The following is a 22,365-nucleotide window of genomic DNA, read 5'->3' as shown; positions in this document are numbered from 1 at the left end:
TATGATAAAAGTTTATTTAAATGAAATGAGTATGTAATATTAAAATTAAAATGTAGAAACAATTAGTATACAACTAATGCATAACATTATTCTAAATATTTATGTAGTTTTTATATATAAATAAAAAATTCTTATAAAACATTTGAAACATTTTTTTATAGAATAATTGTAATACATGTATTTAATATGAAATATTAAAAGATTTAGTTATATAGAAAAACTATATAGTTTTAGAAGAAAAAAATAAAATATTAATTTTTTTTTTTTTGCTATACTATCAATGTAAATAAATTTAAAGTTTACATATATTTATATATATATACATATATGCATCCTAGAATATTGGCTCACAATCCACGTAGTGTTTCCTACAAATCAGCTCATATAAGACTCAAATTACAACAAAATAGTTTAAATAATTTATACAATTAAAAATTTCACATGTATAGCTTAAAAAACTATAAGATAACAATAAGAACTAAAATATCTACTAAAAATATCTAGATCTAATAGGTGATTGCAATAGTATATTGCCATCTAATAATAATTATACATTAATAAGATTCTTCATAACTATTATACATTTTTCAATTTTATTTAAAATAAAATTGAAACAAAATGCATTACAAAAACTATCAATGTAAGTTCTTTTATTCAACCAATAAAGTTTCTAGGATCCTCTTTTCCGACCATACTCATCTCATGATAAAAATAATAATAAAATATGATCCAATATCAGGAAATCTCTACTAGGTATAACAGAGGCATGAGATGACAGGCAAAGGGAAATTTTCCAATCACAAAGATCATTATTATAGTAATTCATTCTGTATCAGGAAAGTTCCATTGTGAAAATCATGTTAAAATGAATCTTGTGATGAGAATTCAAGTCCATGTTGGAATTGAAAGCGAAGAATGGTGTTGCAGATGAAGTCAATTATGTATTCACCTGCTGCAAATCGAACGTCCTTCCTGTCTGCTTTAATATACACAAGACGTCCTCGTCGTCTTAATAAAAACAGTCAGAGTGTATTATGGGCATGGGGAAAAAGAGATCATTATTGTGCAGCAGCCTTGGTAGCAGAGAAGGCCTCCATTTGTACAGCTGATGAATTGCATCATGTAAATGTGCCCAATACTGACTGGACTCTAGCTCTCTGGCGTTACAATCCTCCACCGCAGGTCGGCATTATTAAAGTAATTCACTTTATCTATATTCATTGCTACTGAGAATTTAATTTATTTCTTTGGATATTGTTCAGGCTCCTCCGAGAAATCATCCGGTTCTTCTTCTCTCCGGCGTCGGAACAAATGCCATTGGGTACGACCTTGCTCCTGGGGTATGTTTATATATCTTCTACATTGTTCTTTCTTTGTAACAAACAGATACCGTGACTGCAAGTCAGATTATGAACACAACTCCACGCTTATACAACTACAAAACTTATTCTCACTTCTTATGAACACACCTTCATGCTTGAACAACTCCAAAACTTATTCTCCAGGATTTATATCCGCTGCATCTCCTTTCTCACATTCTTCCATGATGATATGAGGCCTTGAGGTGAAAGTACCCTATACTTGTTAGAACAAACCTTCGGTCTGTTGTGTGATCATGTGGTGAAACTTACGAGATTGTGGTTGCTGGAAGGTTTGAAACCGGGCAGCACTTCTCACTATTTAAGGTTTTTGTTTCACTATAATTCCCAAATTTATTACTTTTTAAAACTAGATTTGCCGTAGTAATTTTATTTTGTGAATTATCTTCATTGAATGACAATTGGCACCACGGTTGAAGGGTATCTCTTCTGTTAAATAGATTATTTCCTTTTTAAAAGCGGACCCTCGGAAATAGTGAAAAATTACAAATAGCTTGGGATTGACTTCCATTATAAACTCAGTTTGGAGACTTGTGAGGTGAAAAGCATACAAGAAGGATGTAAAGTATCATATCTCCTCCAAAATATATGTACAGTTGGAGAGTTAGAGAGAATTTATAAGCACCTAATTACAAGCAATCTCAAAGTCAAATCTTTTTATTTCGCAGAAGCACATACTTTTGCTTTGGAGGTGTCAGTGATAACCAGATTAATAAGTTATTTAAAGATGGTTGAAAATATTGATAACAATACTGGCTTAAAATAGCTATGGAGGAGGGTCTTGATTGCAGGAAGAAAACCCGGATGAAACAAAACAAAAAATGGTTGAGCAACTGGAACATCAAGCTACAGGAATGCCCTAAACACTGATATCAATGAAGAAATTAAAAAATTTGTGATTGAAAAATTTAGGACTGCCATGTATATTAATCACATTGAATGTGAAAAAACATATTACATCAAAGGTTTTAACCCAACTTGTGAACATGGACACAAACTTATTTAGGGGCAGTTATTAAAGGAAGAGCAAGTTGTTAGTTGTGCAATTGAAGATGGAATCGTATCATCTTAGGTTGGAGATTGGTTGGTGGAAGAGGCCTGAGGAAGATGTAAAGCATCATACCTACTCCAAAATTGATGTAAACAAGATGAACTTACTAAAATCCTTTTCTGGTTTGCTGGTCACGCTGGTGGTTTTCTATGGTTGTGAAGTTTGGGGTGGCAGCATGTCAAACTGCAGTTGGAGAGGTAGAGAGAATTTATAAGCACATAGTTACTAGCAATCCCAAAGTCAAAACCTTAGTCCCGTACAAAATCTTTTTTGGGTAGAAGCAGGTACTTTTGCATTGGAGTGTCAGCAATAACCTGATGAATAAGTTATCTAAGGAGCATCATTTGGGAGGTTGCCTTTCTGTCCTTCCCTCATTTGGTTGTCCCCTTTGGCCCTAAGCCTAGACGTTTTTGTCCTATGAACTGTTGGTATGCTATGGATTGTAAGGCTTTCCACTCCTGTCTTCTCTATGCCTTCACCCACCTTCACCCTTCCTTCCCCTCCTTGCAGTTGTCCTATCACCGCTTTCTCTGCAACAAGAAGCGTCGGTTCATTGCCCATCATAGATTCACCCATCGCCCCCTCCCTCCTTTGCTCGCTCAAGTTCTTCTGGCATGCTTTGTTTCCCCGTCACTACACCCCTCCTGCTGAGCTCGTGTAGAGCACCTTATTCACCCATGTCTCTTCTCTGTATGATATCCCTGTTTAGCTTCTCATCCAACCCATGCCCCATCCTTTTGCCATCTTTTGACCTATTTGACTATTTTGGAAGCTATAAGATACATTAGTACTAGTAGAGGTGTTGGTGAGGAGGGCTTCTAGGCCAAGCTCTTCAAGCTCGGTGCCACTATTCTTAGTCCCCATCTCTCAGAGCTCTTCAAGCGTGTGGTTTTCTTAGGGTTCCCTCCCTCCTTTGTCCCTTCATATCATCCACCTGATCCATAAGGCGAGCCCTGCCTTTGATCCTAGTAACTACAAAACTATTATGACTGGCCGCACCTCAAAGTTGTATGCTACGAACCTCAATATCCTTCTTTCTAGAGAGCTCAATCAGCGCTAGGCCAGGCGGGTTTCAGATGGGATTATGACCATGGACCATATATTGACTCTCCCCACTATCCTTGAGGAGGCGCTCTCTCGCTCCTCAAAGATCTACTGTTGCTTTATTGACTTCTGCAAAGCCTTTGATACGGTCCCTTGTTGGGCACTTTTCCATAGACTTTGGGTCATTGACATATTTGACATGCTTATCACTACTATCATGAGACTCTAAAAGTTGGTTCTTGATCATCTCAGGGTTCCCATTGGCTTTTTTAGCTTCATTATTAGCACCATTGGGGTGAACTACGGATGTTTGCCATCCCCTACTTTGTATGGGATTTATATTGATGAGATTGAGGAGTTTCTTTGTGATAACCTTCTCGTGGGTGATGGTTGCCTTCTTCACCATGTACTGATTCATATATTGCTCTTTGCGGATGAAATGGTTCCTTTGGCTTCCTCCCCTAAGGGCTTACAAAGACAGTTGGACCGAGTGGCCTCTTTTTGTGATTTGTGACGGTTATCTATGAACCTGGGCAAAACTAAGGTAATAGTCTTTAATTCTTAATACTTCTCATCTTCACTTCACTTTCAATGGTTTTGAGATTGAGATTGTTTTCGCTTATACCTACTTAGGGTTGTGTTCTTTGGTCCTCGTTTCAACCTGAGGCCTACTATCCAACCACGCATTTGCAAAGGGTTTGGTTCCCTTGCTCTTCTTGAGAAACAATGCTTCAGGCATCACTTCCTGGACATCTCGTCCAAGATGAGACTTCTTGACACTCTTGTGCGCCCCATGGTTCTCTATAGGTCTGTGGTTTGGGGCCTTCTCTCTTGGAGTCTGATTGGACCTTTATTGAGCGGGTTCAGATCCTTCTCCTTTGGTGGTTTATCGGATGTAGACTGTCCACTCCTCACCATATTGTACTAGTTGAGTTTGGGGTGCACCCCTTTATCCTTGAGGCCATCTTTGACCTTGTTTGGTTCCTCCACCATTTTCGTGACTTCGCTGATTTCTGGGAGGGTCATCAGAGATATCCCTACCTCACTTACTATTCATTGGAGTTATTTGCTGCTGCTCCCTCTAGTTGGTTTTGTGGAGCCGCCTACCTTCTGTGTACTATCAAGATCTCGATTGACCATCTTCCCCTCGTCTAATACTCTTTGGATGCCCCTCTCCATCTTATCTCCCCCAGGCAGGAGTTGAATAGATACGTTAGAGATGATATCTACAGGCAATACACTTACACTACTTGTGTCAACCCTTATGGGGGGCATGGCATTCTATGTTGAGCACTTTTTAGAGATTTAGGATGGCATCATTATTCACGCTTCTTACACCTCTCAGTACTGGCAACACTCCCTCACGATTTCTCCTAAGCCTTTCAAACTTAGTTCCCATCATCTCTGTGTCAAGACTAACCACTTGTTGGATAGAGGTGATAGGGTTTGTCAGCTGTGCACTCTTATTGAGGTGGAGTCCATAGAGCACTTTATCTCCCACTGTCCTATATATCATGAGATTATATGCAAGTTTTATTGTCTCTTCAGAGAGTCTCACTCCATCTTGTCCTTCTTCAGGTACATAGATCAGTAATGTGTGGCCCTTTATCTTCAGGAGGCTACCTATTTGTGGAACCACACCATTCAACACCCTCAACACCCTTTATTAGATCAGCTCATTACCTCTTTCTTCACGAGGATGGCTTGTGGCACCAACAGGCACTTGGATTTGCCTTCCTAGCCTAGATTTGTGAGACCCAGTAGATCCAGTTCCAGTTCTACCACCTATTCTGATTCAAGACACCTCTTGAGATAGAAATCAACATCGTCGACATTGCTCCATTACCACGACCACTACCACATCTACAAACTATCCCTTTGTTTGGGGATTTTTCTAAAGTCTTTGCGGATCCTCAGCTTTGCATTGTTTGGCGTGGTGAGGATGCCATCTTGTCCCTTCCACCCCTTGGCTTGTTGGGGTGTATGCTTGTTCCTTCCTTTCTTATTTCTTGTTTGTTTCTAGTCATTGTTTGGTGCTCTTGTTGTTGGGTTTCTTTCTTGTTGTTCCCTCAATCCCTTTGACCCGTTTGTGGTCACTAGTTGGACATTAATAAATTTATCTTTATATTTATCTTATCTAAAGATGGTTGAAACATGGATAACAAAATAGCTATGGTGGAGGGTGTTGATTGCAGGAAGAAAACCCGGATGAAACAAAACAAAAAATGGTTGAGGAAATGGAACATCAAGTTAGATGAATGCCATAAAAGCTAATCCCATGCAAAAATAAAAAAATTCACAACTGAAAAATTTAGGACTGCCATGTGGATTAACCACATTGAATGAAAAAAAGCATATTACATCAAAGAGCTTAACCCAACTTGTGAATATGGACAAAAAAGTTATTTAGGGACAGTTTTTAAAGGAAGAGCAAGGTTGTTAGTTGTGCAATTGAAGATGGAATTGTATCATCTCAGGTGTGAGATTGGTAGGTGGAAGATGTTAATGTTTTGCCTAGAAAATATAAGATCAGCAGCAATACGAGAGAGAAATAAAAAATTACACAGAAGACACAAGAAATTGTCCTAGGTAAACCCTTCCACTTGAAGGGAAAAACCCAGCCACAACACGAAAATATTACTTTTATTGATTTAAGTATAATGCTTTCACGTGATGCAATTACATCATTACAATACACAATCACATAAATAAATTGAAATGAGACTCTTCATATTACACCCGAAGGTCTCTTCAATTTCCAAATATAAAACTCTTCATATTACCATATGCATGACACATGTCTCTACATATTATCTTGAATATTATCATAATATCTTCTCCAACTGTAAACAAAATATAGAGGTATTACCTCTATTTCAACATATAGCAAAATCATAGATAAAGATCTCTATTGCAGCTACTATCTTCAACACTCCATCTTAGCAAGAGAGAGATCTTTAGTATGGCCCACACACATAGCTGCAACCAAAGATGTCAATGATAAACTCACATTACATAGATTCTCCTAAAAACATGTTATCGCAGCATAACATAATTCACCATAGTTACTTCATAAGCATATAAAATTAAAGTCATGGAGTCACAAATATGACTTTCACAATGCCTATTCACAAAGGGCGGTCCACCATACCTACTCACAGAGGGTGGAATGAGGGCTTGCGCCTGAGACTTCTCCCAGAGAAGAATGCATTTCCATCATGCCTACTCATAGAGGGTGGTCCACCATACCTACTCGCAAATGGTGGAATGAGGGCTTGGACATCAGACTTCTCCCATAGAAGAATGCTTTTCCACCATGCCTATTCCCAGAGGGTGGATCCACCATACCTTCTTGCAGAGGGTGGAACAAGGGATTTCACCTCAAACTTCTCTTGCAGAGAACTCATTAACAACATGAATAAGAACAACTGAGAATCTCTCTCAATTGAGAGTCCCTCTTAAATAGGGACAACTTAGATCACCAAAATAAGATAGCTGATTCTAATTGTTTTACTGTCACATAAGCTTGCAAAGGGTTAGACATCTCCCTTTGTAACCTCCCTTTGATGTTGAATATACTTCCTCTGAAATTGTATCATCAAGACAACATCCTCTTCTCGTTGTTTATTCTTGCACTTTGCAACCAAGAAGATGAACCTATCAAAAATATCAATGCTAAAAGCATACTATACATAAAATTCAGAATATGAACTTATCTCTGATTGTTTTATCAGATTTGATCTTCATATCTTTCCACCAACTGTTGAATCTTCACCTCACTGCTAAAAATCTCTTCTTCCTTCTTACCATCCCACATCAATTTGAGGAAAGATAACCAGATCGGCAACACACAAAACTATATCTGTAAAGACTTCTATACACCACTGTATATTTAGTGCATAATAGATACAATCTTTGGTTGTCTGTGATAAGATTTTGCGAGAGAATATCAAAACAAAAATATGATCTGATGCATACTACTGGAGAGGTGAATGAATATGAAAAGTCTGTCGTTACCAAGGGAGGCATTCACTGGTCCATAAAATAAGACACTTATGCCAAAAACAAGGGAGAGTACATGGCAGCTGAAAAATGCCAACAAGAATAATAAGAACACATGATGCTAGGAACACATCGCCAACAAGATTTACAATGTCATGTTACCAAGAAAATACATATGGCTCTCCATTCATAGCATATATGCATACGTGAAGTTAAAGAACTTTACTATACACTAACAGGGGTTGTCGTATTATATTCCAGAGCCTCTTCAGTCTCAACAGTTCATGGTACACCGACTAGAGCACTCATATCCCTGTCCGTCTGCAATTCTGCACGAAGTGTAGCAAAGAATGTGACAAGATGATATCTATTTTCTTAGGCCTTCTCACCTGTTGCGCTAACCCATTTGAAGGGTTCAACAAATCTGTCAGAAGCAAACACCTCATCTTCGTGATCACCATTTCTCAAATCTGGATTAGACTAGTAAAACTCCAGCAGCCCATAGATCATTTCTCTCTTCAGAGTCTGCAATGTATACTTTTTGTTTCTATCTGCCACTTGCCAGAGTAGTCTTGAAAAGTTGCTTCCATCACCGCCTTCAGAAGAAGAAATTTAGGAAGGAAATTCTGGGTCACCAATATTATCATTAAGTGACCCAGAATGCACATGACTCTGAATTGTGCTGGCCTGGCTATCAGTAGCCAGAGATCATCTGCTCGATGCCTCTTCACCACTGTCTCAACTGAGAAGCCTCACATTTCAAACAACAAAGTTGCAGACAGTATTCGAAGCAATCTGAAACAGATGTACAGACTTTTTGCTGTAACCTGACTCTGATATCATGTTAATGTTTTGCCAATAAAATATTAGATAAACAGCAATATGAGAGAGAATAAGAAATACACAAAAGACACAAGGAATAATGAAAACTTTTCCACTAGAAGGGGTAAACCCAGCTACACCACGAAAATATCACTTTAATTGACAATAAAAGTGTTCAACTACTATGCTTTCAACTGATGCAATTACATTATTACACTAAGCAATCACATAAATAGATTGAAATAAGACTCTTCATATTACACCCGAAGGTCTCTTCAATTTTCAAATATAAAACTCTTCATATTTCCATATGCATGCCTCTTTGCATGACGCATGTCTCTACATATTATTATAAATATCTTCTCCAGCTGTGAACAAAGTATAGTGGTATTATCTCTATTTCAACATATAGCAAACTCAGAGATAAAGATCTCTATTGCAGCTACAATCTTCAACAAAGAGGCCTAAGGAAGTCTTGGAAGAGACAACTTGCATATAATACAATAAAGGTGTAGTGGAGATAGAATGACACTTTATCATGGAATGCACAGCTTATTAAGACATACATACTCAATATGAAAATAATGTAAAGGTTGACAATATGTACAATTTATTTGATGAAGATAAGATCAACCAGACTGCTAGCTTTCTAGTCAAGATTCCTAGCAGAAGATACACCATCGAAGGGAGTATGATGATTGCTAAGGATGCTATTCCTTGGTCCCTTAGACTGTCCAGTCTTGTGAATGTCATAAAAATCATTCATTCACTTTGCTCTGGAATTGACCCTATGGTTTACTCTACAGCATTTTTGTCAAATTTGCACTAGACTTCACCTTATTTTTCACTTTCACAGCTTTTATATCAATTTTTTATTACAATCTGTGATCTGCAACCTACAACCAATCTTGTCTAATGGGTTATGCCATTCCTAGTGAGTTGTATGTAGTAGTTTACCTGGTCCATGTCTTCTGAAGATTTGAACCCACATTGTTTTCAAATGTCCAATGCTGCATCCACAGGAGCTTATTTTGTACAACAAAGGTTAAGCATGCATCATTGGAAGTTTTTTTTCTTCTCTTTTTCACTTTTTATGATCTGTGGAAAATGAGCTTTAAATCCCTCAACTTTAGTTCAAAATTCACTTGGAATTGAATTGACCCTCAATGCTCAGTCCCCTTAAGACATGTCTGAACCTCAAGGCATTCATTATGAATGAAATCCCAGCAGGCTTTACATGAACCAAACATGTCAAACACTGTGAATATGCATGACCATAAATAGCAGTGCATTTTGATATGCTAGAAAATTAAAAATAGACATTATAGTAATTTGTTAGTAGCATAGAGATATGGATGTTATTTTTCAAAACTTTACCCAGTACCTTTACTCAAAGGAACTAGCATTGGCACCAGAAAAGTCCAGCATAGGCTTTATTTATACATAATGCAATTGTGTACCCTTATTAATATATTCATATGTAACTTTATAACATAGCTAAGCTCTCATATTCGTTTACTCCTCTTATGTGCCCTTACTAATTTATTCGTATGTAACTTTATAAAATGGCTAAGCTCTTATTCATTTACTCCTCTAGCCTTATTTGAAATGGTATTTCCGATGCATTATCTCACATCAGTAATGACTAGTAATTAGGATCTCAGGGTTGCTTTCTCTCAGATGCTATGAAGAATTTAGTGGCTAATTTGGGCGAATCGATAATTTATTGTTATTTAAAACTTAAAAGTATAAGTTTTCACCACTTGGAAAAATTCAAAATGCGTTTTATCTCAAAATCTATAACTTCTTTAAATATGTATGTATTTTCTTAAAAAATTCCTAACAAAAACCAAGCAATTTATTTGGGGAACCTATTGGAAATATTGCATCAGTCTGCTACAGAACAGACAAGTGACAGGAACAAAAAGAAATTTGTAGCAAACAATAAACTCAGAACTTAAAGTTTGCTTCTTCATGATCCAGATCATTGCTTGTCTCAGGTACATCTTCAATCTTGTTTGTAGCTTTGAATGCAACATCCTTCTTGGCATGTTGACTGTCTTCAATTTCTGCTATCTTTATAGTAGAGATTGATCCACAGCGCTGATCCAATGTGTATATACCCATGTCATGACTTTCTTCAATAGCATACAACTTATGTATGTAAACTCTAGGCCTCATTACTTTCCTCACAAATTCATTATCTTCTATGGTTTTGCTAACACCTCTGACTGCACTTACAACTTTATCCACTCGGTGCGGGTAACTCTTAGGGCCTGTTTGGTTGCAGGCATAGGAATTGAGTATTAGAATTGAAAATGAGAATGGGTATAGGAATGAGGAATGAGAATGGAAAATATGTATTCCAGTTCCGTTTGGTTCACCTAGAATTTGTTTGAGAATATGTAAATCCCTTGTTTGGTTGTACAAAATCGGAATTGAAATGAGGTTAAGTTTATATATATATTTTTCCTCTAATTTTATTTGTTCTAGTGTAATATTGTTTTGATTAATTTTTTCAAAGAATGTATATTTATTTTTGGTTGACTCGTTGAAGTTAATGAGGAATTTCAATTATTTCAACTTTTTTTAATGTATATTTATTTTTAGTTGACTTGTTGAAGTTAATGAGGAATTTCAATTATTTCAACTTTATATATATAAATCGATAACATCACCCATATATTGCTCATTTATATACAAAATCATAAATAAAATAGTATCCACAATCATAATGAAGTTGATAACAACAAAATGGATATATCATTATTTAATTTGTCCACCATCAGGTATACATAGTCATAATACAATTTACATCTTCAATTACATCTCCGATATTTTTTTTTTAACCATATTTACGTAGTTGGTCTGAAACCACCAATAACCAATACTACGATTATAGCAATTAGAACACAAATAATACATTGTTGAAACATGATTTCAACTTTTGCCATAAAAGCAATCTCCTTTGCAGCAGTATCTTGAATGTTGCACAATTTGCAACCATTCCTTTCATCATTTGTATAGTTAGACGCAGTTGACGTAGATGGGTCATCCTTGACCCACTGAAAGAAATTTCAGCCATTATCTCCCAGCATTCCAAAGCTACATAAGTCCTCGCCACAATAACATACTGCATAAAAAATAAACATTCAAAAAAATAGTAACAACCTTTTGACTATTTGGACAACAAAAAAATTTACTCTCAAGGTTACGGTCTGTGCGTGACGTCCTCATTACTACAGTGCCGGTGCCACAGTTACACAATGACAAAGTATTTGAAGCCATCAACCCTATATAAATAATGAACAAATATAATGAGAGAAAATAAATAACGAACTAATTATAAACAAAATATTCCTATTGATCAATGTAAACATAACTCTAAAAAGCATGCAATAGAAAATACTTAATTATAATTGTTTCTTCATATGCAAAAATAAAATGTTTGAATAATTGAGAAGACAATAGGTAAATATTATAAGCAACAACCCAAATGCAACACAATAACCCATCATGGTCTTCTAACTTTTTAAGGAAATACAACTGGCAAAATGCAACAATTAGATGTGATTTCACAATGAATATTGATAGTGAATATTACAATCATAGTGAATATTGATACAATATTACAAATAAGCTGGATTAAAAAAGACACCCATACAATGTTTCACCAAATTCCTAGTACTAGCTGAATACAACAGTGCATACAGCAACAACATGAGTTATTCTGTACACACAGCAGTGCATACATCAACACATCACAATTCGGGGAATACAAACAGCAATTACAAGTAATCAATAAAACATAATTCATTAGAATTATAAATATTGATCATATATTCTTGGTCAAGTAGAAAAAAACATTTATCTTGTTGTATGATCCGCACCAAAGGAGAGATTTAGTCCAATAATACTCTTCCCATACAAACATACATTTCACCAAATTCCTAGTACTAGCTGGATACAACATCCCATATAGCAACATGATGAGTTACTTTGTACATACAACAATGCATACAGCATACAACATACATCAATACAAACAACTATTGCAAGTAGTCCAAAAAACCTTAATTCATTAGAACTATAAATCATTATGTGGAACAAAATGAAGGTAAACAACATGTATTGTTCATCCATTTCAAGAAAAAATGGAACCAACAGAGTTGAGAATGCTTTAAATCCATTCAAGTTTGACAAACATGAACATGAAGATTGTAAGTTCAAACATAGTCTACAAAAAGATTATAAGTTCGTAAAGATTATAATTTATCAGATAACTCCGCCAAACTTATATCTAATGTATTCTTCCCTCTCCTTTGTAGTCATCTCTACGAACACCCAAGCTTTTGTAGGTTTTGAACTAAAAAAGTCACATGTGACAATCAAAGTCTCCCTACTAACTCTAGGCATGGCCTTGAGGGCAGTAACTGCACTTGATATATCATGCTTGACTTCTCTCTTATCAACATTGATGTTATGGCCTTAGTCATGCCCTTGTCTATATTTTGAATACTTTCGCATATGATCTCCAAAGAAGAAGCCATGCTTGGCTTCCTCCTCTTTGGCCTTCTTGCTGATGGCGGAGATGGATTTTGTCTAATAGATGTTGAAACTACAGCCCAGAAATGCATGAAGATAACCAGCAATAAGCAGAAGACAAAACTGAAACAAGGCACACAAGAAATATCTTTGGGAAAACCCTTCTAGAATGAAGGGAAAAACCCAGCCACACAACAAAACATATCTTTATTGATAATAAAAGTTCAAATGTACAATGCCTATCGCTTAATGCGATATATAAAACAAAAGAAGAGACTCTTCACATTATAACCAAAGGTCTCTTGAAATTCTTACAACTCCTATAATTAAACATGACTCTTCGAATATTCATGCCTCAATGCATGAGAATTACACATGTCATTTACATTTAATTTTACAATTTAAAATTTAAGTGTCTTTTTCAGCTGAACGTAACAATAACGGTAATAACGTTCATATTTTCAGAGAAAGATCTCTATCGCAGCTACCGTCTTCAACACTCCCTCTTAGCCAGAGAGAGATCTTTAGCTGAACAATCACACAAGATTGCAGCCAAAATATTAATGATGAAATTTTATCCTATTAGATTCATGGAAAACTATAACAATCAATCATATTCATGGAATCGCTCAACATGAAACTTTGTAACAATTAATCACATTCATGGAATCTCTGAACATGATGTTCACTTTCGCATAGTGAAAGAGTTATCATAGCTGATCTTACAATCTCATTTTTTCACACATGAATAAACTAGGCAATAATAAAATAAAGACTTAGTTCCATTTAAGTCTCAAATTTTACAAACACGACAAGCATCATAATCATATATGAGAATGAAAGGGATTCCATAAGTACTCCCTCTTAATTATGAAGCCTCCCTTTGAAGCTAAAATCTCCCAAAGCAACTTATTTCCTTTCTTGTTGCAGCTACAACAATGAGAGATAAAAGATCAATCAATCAAAGATATTAAACAATAGCATATTCTATTTCTAGCAATAATTAATATTCAAGAATATGAAAACTTATCTCATGTTTGTCTTTTTAGATAATATTTTCCTTCATGTGCAAGATGAGTGCAATCAAGAATCTATGGGGCCCATGATGCCTTTCAAGATATCCTTGAAGTTGAGTGCGAGAGAATACAAGAGAAAAATTTCTTCAACCACATCTCCACGCGACTTCACAATGAATGACACTGAGAATTTTCGTAAGCCTTTATCACATTATAAACTTTTATTGAAAGATAGCATAAATCAATCACCCCCAGTTTTTGAACCAGAATAGTAACATGATAGCAAAGGTTACGGCTAGCATGAATATAGACAAAAAAATATTAGGACATCGTGATGATACCATAAAATGTGGAATGACCAGACTTGACTCACTGTCGTTTGCTATGATAGGTATCAAGAACTATGCACACAAATACAAAACTCCAGATTTTCAGATTGATTAAATGACATACTGCAAAATAAACTTAGAGTCTAACTAAAACATATATATCAATCATATGCCTATCAGAATAAATAAATACTTATTTATGCTCCAGTCTTAGCCTGACATTCGCAAAGAAATGATAATTTGACTTATCCTTTGCTAGTTATCCATTATGCCCATTCTCACTTGATAGTCTTACCACACACTCCTTTGATCGTGACTCTAAACAATGAGATGAAGTCGCCCAAGATATTCATGAGCTGATAGGACTCGATAATCCACCAAAATTAAAATAAAACTGAAGAACTGTTATTTTTCTTTTAATAAAGCTGGCAACTCTATCGTTACCGACCATTAAAGAGGTGTTACCATATAATAAAAGAACTCCCGTAAATAGCGGAGTATCATTAGTGGCAGCTCCTCCGAGTTGTGAAGGCAAGGAGATGCAATCTCGTCAAGACGTCTTTCGGCAACTCCTGTCCAAAGAAAAGAAAAACAATAAGATTACTCGTATTTAAAAAATCTCTAGAGGTCAAAAGAAATAGCTCTGATTCCTTCAACAAAGGATAGTTTTTCGATCATCTCATCATTAGCTTGAGATCGTTAAGACATGTCCAGTTCTCAGGATTCAAACAACTCAAAGAATGAAGTGATACATGCTTTTTGATAATCACCTTTGTGAGAGTTTGATAAAAATTGATGTGATCTTTGATTCTCGATGTGGCTTTAGATCCACTGCCTTCACTGCCAGGTGCAATATGATTGATTTGCTTGGATAAAAAATATCTTTACAACTCCTCCCTCCCGTGAACTCCTCCATCGCTCATCTTCTCTGACCTGCACCTTTATGCACCTCCATTTTCCTTACAGAGACGATGCCGATTGAAACATCCAATTTCGCGAAAAGAGAAACGTCCAATTTCGAAGAGAAACATCCAATTTTGCGAAAAGAGAGAGCGCAACTGTGGCTTGAACAAGCTGCTGTAGAAGGACGACTTTAATTATAGTGAGAAGAGCGACCAAATTGTGTAGCTCCTCCTTGCGAGAATGCATGCGATAGCAATCCAACGTGGTAACATCTGATATGTCCCCACATATATCCAATACACCACAATGGGTGCCAATGCCCCCATCACATTATTATTTCTTTCAATGTCTGTTCTCGTGCCTAGCTTAGATCCAACGATCAACGACAGTGAAAAGAGAAGTGTAGCCCATATCTTGTGCGAAGGGATTTATGGCTGTAAGTCGGCATTGCAAGCATACAATCTTCTGCAACTCCTCGATCTAATTGTGGAGCTCTTTGTGTGCGTCCATCACGCACTGCAACGAATTTTCATTTCTGAGACATGCCTCGACAAAGCCATTGAAACCCTCGGTTCCTTTTACATGCTCCATGTAAACATGCCCGTAGAAATGGTAATAGAGATTGCTACGAATTGTTTAACAAATACATATATGCAGAGGTGCAGGGCCCTGCAAGGTTGTGCTGATTACAACACATATAGGACCTAAGAATAATTTGAGCAGATTGGGTGCGCCGAACAATCGATCTCTATATCTGTGATAAATCTGCAGTTAAAGACGAGAATTTAAGGAGCTTGAATACCCTTGTTAGCATTCATAATATAATAGCAACAATTTAGTCTAGACAAAATATAATTTCATAAGAGCTAAAAATAAATAAATAAATAATTCAACACTCCCTGTAGATATCCACGGTCAACAAGATGACAGTAATAGAGATTTGATTAGACTAATTTCAACAATCTAGAATGGCAGCTTCATCGATAGCTTCAAATCAACATGCTCTTGTGAAGCCCCATGCACCCGATGCACCTAGCTACTATAATTCGATCATTGGACCTCCATCTCAAGATGTAGCATGAATATCTTCATACATAGATTTAGGACTGCCTTCACTTTCATATTATTCTCAGCTCTTTTAATGTTGTTATCTGAACCTTGCTCTGATACCATGTTGAAACTACAGCCCAGAAATGCATGAAGATAACCAGCATTATGCAGAAGACAAAACTGAAACAAGGAACACGAGAAATATCTTGGGAAAACCCATCTAGAATGAAGGGAAAAACCCAGCCACACAACAAAACATATCTTTATTGATAATAAAAGTTCAAGTGTACAATGTCTATTGCTTAATGCGATATATAAAACAAAAGAAGAGACTCTTCACATTATAATTGAAGGTCTCTTGAAATTCTTATAACTCCTATAATTAAATATGGCTTTTCGAATATTCATGCCTCAATGCATGAGAATTACACATGTCATTTACATTTAATGTTACAATTTAAAACTTAAGTGTCTTTTTCAGCTGAACATAACAATAATGGTAATAACATTCATATTTCCAGAGATAAAGATCTCTATCACAGCTACCATCTTCAACAACAGATGCATTGGAATTGTTTGAATGAAGGATTTCTTCATCAAATTGAGGAGTATTTTCCATGTGTGTATCAAAGCCGCATCATCGTCAAGATCAACAACCTCTTCAAAGAGATGTCCATCTTCAGCCTCTGGACCTGTTGCTGCTCCATTTCCATCAGTTATGTCATTGCCAAAAATGACTGCTAAGTCATTGAAATAGGTGAAGGGTTGACTTTTGTAGACTTTAGCATTTTTGAAATCTTTTCTCTACATGATGAAAAAATTTAGAAGTTAGAGGACTTTCATTTCAATTGATTAAGATATACTTTACTTAGATAAAGATGTTGTTTAGAGAACATTACCTTCAACAACTCTTCCCATGCACTATCATCTACATCCACACATTGACTACTCTCGTTCCATGTGAAACCGCTCATGTTTCGTAACTCTTTCATCATTATATAACCTTGTTTCCATGTTTTGTACTTATTCTTAAAGTTATCCTTTTCGAGATTCATTTTCATTTCTTCATTGAACTTCCTTTGTATTGCAGTCCATGCTTCCTTTTTAAAGCCCCCTTCACCTTTTCTTCCTAACTGAATTTGCTTAAGGTGCAAATCTATCAACTTACATTCCATCTCTTTTGACCACACCACTTTCGCATTTTTTGCCAAAGTAGCAACTGTAGTCACACATACGTCCTCATCCATGCTTGTTAAGAGATTGGTAAATGACATTTTCAGCTCTCAATGGGTAGCTACAAAACTTGAAAAAAACCATCAACATGTCATGAAGATATCGTAGTGTAAGTTGTCTATCTAGCTCTTTTAGCAACAATCAAATTCAACTATAATGGTTCACATAAACAAACTATACTGTCTTGTTGCACTTCAAAATACATAAACAACTATTCTGTTTTAGGTTTGTACATAAACAACTCTGGTTGACATAAACAACTATTCTGTTTCTGGTCTGTACTTTTTCCAAATTTATATTTTCGTTGAACATACAATTGGAGCTATGTTCCCCCAAGTTCTTGGTACGGGGACGGCGGGGGACGATGAGACGGGTTTCCAGGATGGCAAATTTTTTCTGCGATTTTGGAGATGGGGGGATAGCAAACGGGGACAGCTATATATATATATATAAGGATATTTTAAAATATACATTGAAATTTGCAAATATACATGTCATTCATATGAAACTAAGCACAAAGCATGTCATTTAAACATTATAGAACCATAACATACAACATTTGAATGCCATCTAGGAAATAATATCCGATTTTAGTACCCAATTGTCAAAATGCATATCAATATCAGTAAACATTGAACAATAAACATCAACAATTGTCAATATCATAATGTCATAATGATAAGTATGATAAATCTGAAAATCAAATTCAAAATATGCCCAAAGCTATAGGCCCAAAGGGTAGAGGGCCGCCATAAAGTAATAAGTATCAAATTATCAATGTATCATAATCATGTTCATGTTTAACATAAAAAGCAAAACATAGAAAAATGAAGCAGATTGCTGCTCCTATTTTGCCTCTACTTCCATGGCATCAAAATCAGAGTCCTCCTCACTATCATCCTCCACAGGAAGCGTAGTCTCATCTAATGGAACCCCAGCCAATCCTAGTGTTGTGTCATCCTCATCTATCTGGGCCACATCCTCAGGCTCAACATCCCATCGTAAAACCGGTGTCTGCCTATACTCTGGAGTCTGACGATCGACAAGTCGAAGAGCATGATGCACTATCACTAGCTTCTCTGCTCTTTTAGAGGTAAGTCTATTCCTCTTGATAGAGTGGATATATGAATATGTGGACCAATTCCTCTCTACAGCTGAGGAACTAGCAACCTGTGAAAGGAGGCGACTGACAAGTATTTTTAACTCAAGTGTATCTCTCCCATGCCAGATCCACCATCCAGTACGATCTTTTTGTGCCAAAACAACTCTATCCAACCTTGCTTGTGGCTTACCCAAGTTTGGGCCACAAAGGTTGGTGAAGTCAAGGAACTGTGCACGAAGAGTAGAGGCATCTTGAGCTGAATACATCTTATCAATTGCTCTTGTGAAGACATCCAAAACCTTAGGATAATCACATGGGAGGCCCCTTCCACCCAACTATGCATACCATTTGGGATTTAGAGCAAAGGTTGCCATATGAAGCGGGATATTCATCATGTTCCACCTCCATGTCACAATAGGCTTAATATGCTCCTCATAAAACCCCAATGTAAGATCCTTTGCTGCAACAATTCTCTTCATCTTACCCAACATGCTATCAATAGTCTCATAGATCTCTCCCAAATTAGGAGCGTTAGTATCAGCATATCTAATGACATCTACAATGGGTGCTATGACAGAGCAAATATATCTGCAAGATGCAAACAAAAATAAAAATCAGAATATAAATTTTAAGAATTTTAAGACTATTAATAGGGAAATCAGCAAGCAAAAGACTAATAGTAAATTTAAAAATCAACAACTTACTTCATTGTGGACCACCAACTCTCATCAAGAATCTTTTGCCTCACCACTTTTCCTTCAGAGGACTTAGAATTAGACCATCGTCCCCACTCTGGATTCACCACCATCAATTGAAGGGCCTCATACACCTCAATCATCCTCTCCATCAAGATGAAATATGTGCAATACCTATAGCAACAATTAAAAATTAAAAATTTAAGCTTAAACATTAATGATTAAAATTTAAAACTAAAAGCATCACATGTAAGTAAACTTATAAATAATTTTTAAAAATAACTTAAAATTAAAACAAACTAAAAGTAAACTATAATTAAAATTGACATACCTTGTCTCGGCTGGTTTGAGGAACTCTTTCTTAGAGAAGGACTTGAATAGAGCAAGTGAAGTGTGGTGGTTGCAAATAAACATCTACACTTCTCTAGCTTCTAGCACAGCTTGTTTCACCCATTCAATCTTCCCTATGTCTTTCAATGCATTGTTTAAGGAATGAACACAACAAGGGGTCCAAAAGATGTGCCTATAAGCACCCTCTATCATCAAACCAGTTGATTTGCACATAGGTGCAGAATTTGTGATAACCTGTATAACACGAGATGATCCAATCTCCTCTATGGCATCTCTCAAAATGGTAAACTGGAATTCTAGATCCTTCTTCTTTCCTGAGCAATCTACGGCTTTCAAAAAATAAGAGCCAGCAAGGGATGTAACAATGATATTGATGAGTGGCCGATGTTTAACATCGGTCCACCCATCCATCACAATAGAGAAGCCCGTTTTAACCCAAGTGCGTTTCATATCCTCAAATAACAAAGCAACCTTTGAGTACTCTTCATCTAAGATAGTGGTTCGTAGCTTATGCTCACTAGGGGGTACAAATGAGGAATTCATGTTCAAAATATCTTTCACCATTTGTTTATAATAAGTGGAATGGGCTGCATTATATGGGATACCATTAGCAACAAAGAATCTACCAATGGATGCCTCACACTTTTCCTTGCCTCTGCATTAAACATACTTTCCACCGAGCCCTTCTCACCACTACTCATCTTTCTCTTCCTTCTAGACCCAGTAGGGCTGCCACTAGTACCAATGGCGGATGACATATGCCTAGATGATTGTGAGGGAATAGATGGTGATGTCATTGTCAAATTTTGCCCTTCCATTTCAACCTCTAAGTGCAATATTTGGCATTCTAATTTTTGTTCATCAGTCAAGTTAGGACAAGCTTCGACTCCTTGGCATGAAACACCTAAAAAATGTAACTTTACTCTTGTATAGCTGCCCCTAAAATCATCAAGACAAACATGGCAATCCCACACCCTAGTCCCTCTCGAATTCTTTTTATCTTTTGGCCGAGGTGTGACATATTGGAGAAGAGATTTTTTCTTATTGAAAGGACTCTTTGCAAAATTCTTTATAATGGTGGAAGGGCATTTAAACAAATCAGCTTTAGGATCGGATTTTTGCCTAGTGTCACTACTAGCAACATCAACCCCTACTACATTTTCTTCTTTACTACTACTACTCATACTCCCACTGCTGCTCATTGTGTTTAAATATGCAATAGATATATGAGCTGAAACAATGAAAAATAATAAAAAAATTAGACTTTGCAAGCTGCAAATCTATTTAAAAAATGATAGATGGAAACATAAAGAGTTTCATACTTGGTGCATAAAATAGAAGATCAAACCCTTGGTCAAGCTCTTGGAAGCAAAAATATCACCTCCTCTACTTGCAAAATGAAAACTCCAGCCAGCTGCAACCCAAAATGAAAACCAAACAAATGTTAAAACAACTTAAATGTGTGGAGTATAAACCTTTTAGGGCATTTGGTGGGGTGGGGCCCACCTAGCCGACCAAGTTGGAGGCTTTAAAACATTTTTTAATGTTAAGTTTTTTAACTCTCATGCAAACAAAAAAGGGGGACGGTTGGCTGTACCCGGTACGGTCGGGGGACGGCTAGACGGCCCCTTTTTGTACTGGGTACGGCAGCTGTCCCCCTTTTTTTCCCCCCTGCATCCCCGCATTTCGGAAACGTCCCTTGCAAATTTTGGATTTTTGGGGATGGCTGGGGGATGTCCCATACCCGTCCCCCCGTCCCCGTCCTCGAAACATTGGGTTTTAGGCTGGGTACGTGTCCTCGGGGAACATAAATACTAAGCAATTAAATGATGAATCAACTCAGAGAAATGCAAAACTAAGTTGAAAAAGTTTCGTACTGTTACCTACATTTTGTGGTGACAAAATGTAGGACAACAATATTCATGGCAAATTGGACAACGAAACAGGCAGGTTTCATAGTGTAGCTATTGAATCTAAGAGGAGGTTCCCAACTGAATTTCGAATGGAATCTAGTAAAGGCTTACTCAATTCTATCTCAATAAAAATTGGGGCATAAGTGATTACCTTTGCTCCATTGTCTGTGTTACAAGCCCACTAGTGTTCCAAGCAACAAAACCATAGAATTAAAAATGTCACGCCTCCAAAGTTTTAATGAGAACCATGGAATCCACACCTAAACTAGAACTCTTGACAACAACTCCCTTGTGAGGTTGAACCTAGCATGTCAAGGTTTAATGGATAAACTTACTAGATTATAAAAATATGCACCACCTTTTAACGTCTTATTCTATCTTAAATACATGCAAAAACCACCACCAAATAATTGTTAGATGTCAGCATCACTTCCATCTTTCTCTCCGAGCTCCAAATTTGATGAGCCCACAACTCCAACAAAGGTAGAGGAACCCCAATCCCCATGGATTTCCAAACTAGCGCATGGTTAAAGAAGTAATTGACATCCTCCTCCACATTTATGACTTGAATTATAAGCATAGGTCTGTGATCATTCTCAGGGAGACATCCCTTCATCGTCGAAGGCTGAAAGCTCGACTCTGCAGGGAGCTAACTTTATATCCAAACTTGTTTTTTCTAAAGCCAAAATCATTAGACTTATTTGGAGATAATCCTCCCTCACTCATGTTCTTAAAAGGTGCCGTCTTCATCAAAGAATCATTGTCATGCAAAGCCAAGAAGAGAAAAAAGTCAAACCTTGTCACTAGACCCACAAACGAACAACCCTTCATCAAGCAAAGGCAACAAAAAACTTAGGCTGATAAAAAACCTTACCACCAAAAAGAAGGCACCCACTGCAAACAACACAACCCCAAAACAAAGATTAAAAA

The 22,365-nt window shown here is 36.6% G+C and overlaps 1 protein-coding gene across 5 annotated transcripts in view; it reads left to right on the top strand.

The window, feature by feature from the left end:
• Positions 1-845: 845 nt before the first annotated feature.
• LOC149578596 (uncharacterized) overlaps positions 846-22,365 on the top strand; it is a 90,207-nt gene continuing 68,687 nt past the window's right edge. For all 5 annotated transcript variants that reach the window (XR_016364613.1, XR_016364612.1, XR_016364611.1 and 2 more), the window contains exons 1-2: positions 846-1,182; positions 1,263-1,340. Coding sequence is in view for 2 of the 5 variants with exons in the window: in XM_089830117.1 (XP_089686243.1) it covers positions 916-1,182; positions 1,263-1,340 (345 nt within the window). In the remaining 3 variants the exon portion in view is untranslated. The remainder of the gene's footprint in view (positions 1,183-1,262; positions 1,341-22,365) is intronic.

The sequence above is a fragment of the Cupressus sempervirens genome, chromosome 1, assembly GCF_028749045.1.
Source record: "Cupressus sempervirens isolate cs-2001-9-10 chromosome 1, ASM2874904v1, whole genome shotgun sequence".
Taxonomy (NCBI): Eukaryota; Viridiplantae; Streptophyta; class Pinopsida; order Cupressales; family Cupressaceae; genus Cupressus; species Cupressus sempervirens.
Note: the sequence above shows the minus strand (reverse complement) of the source record. Positions and strands in the feature narration are given on the sequence as shown.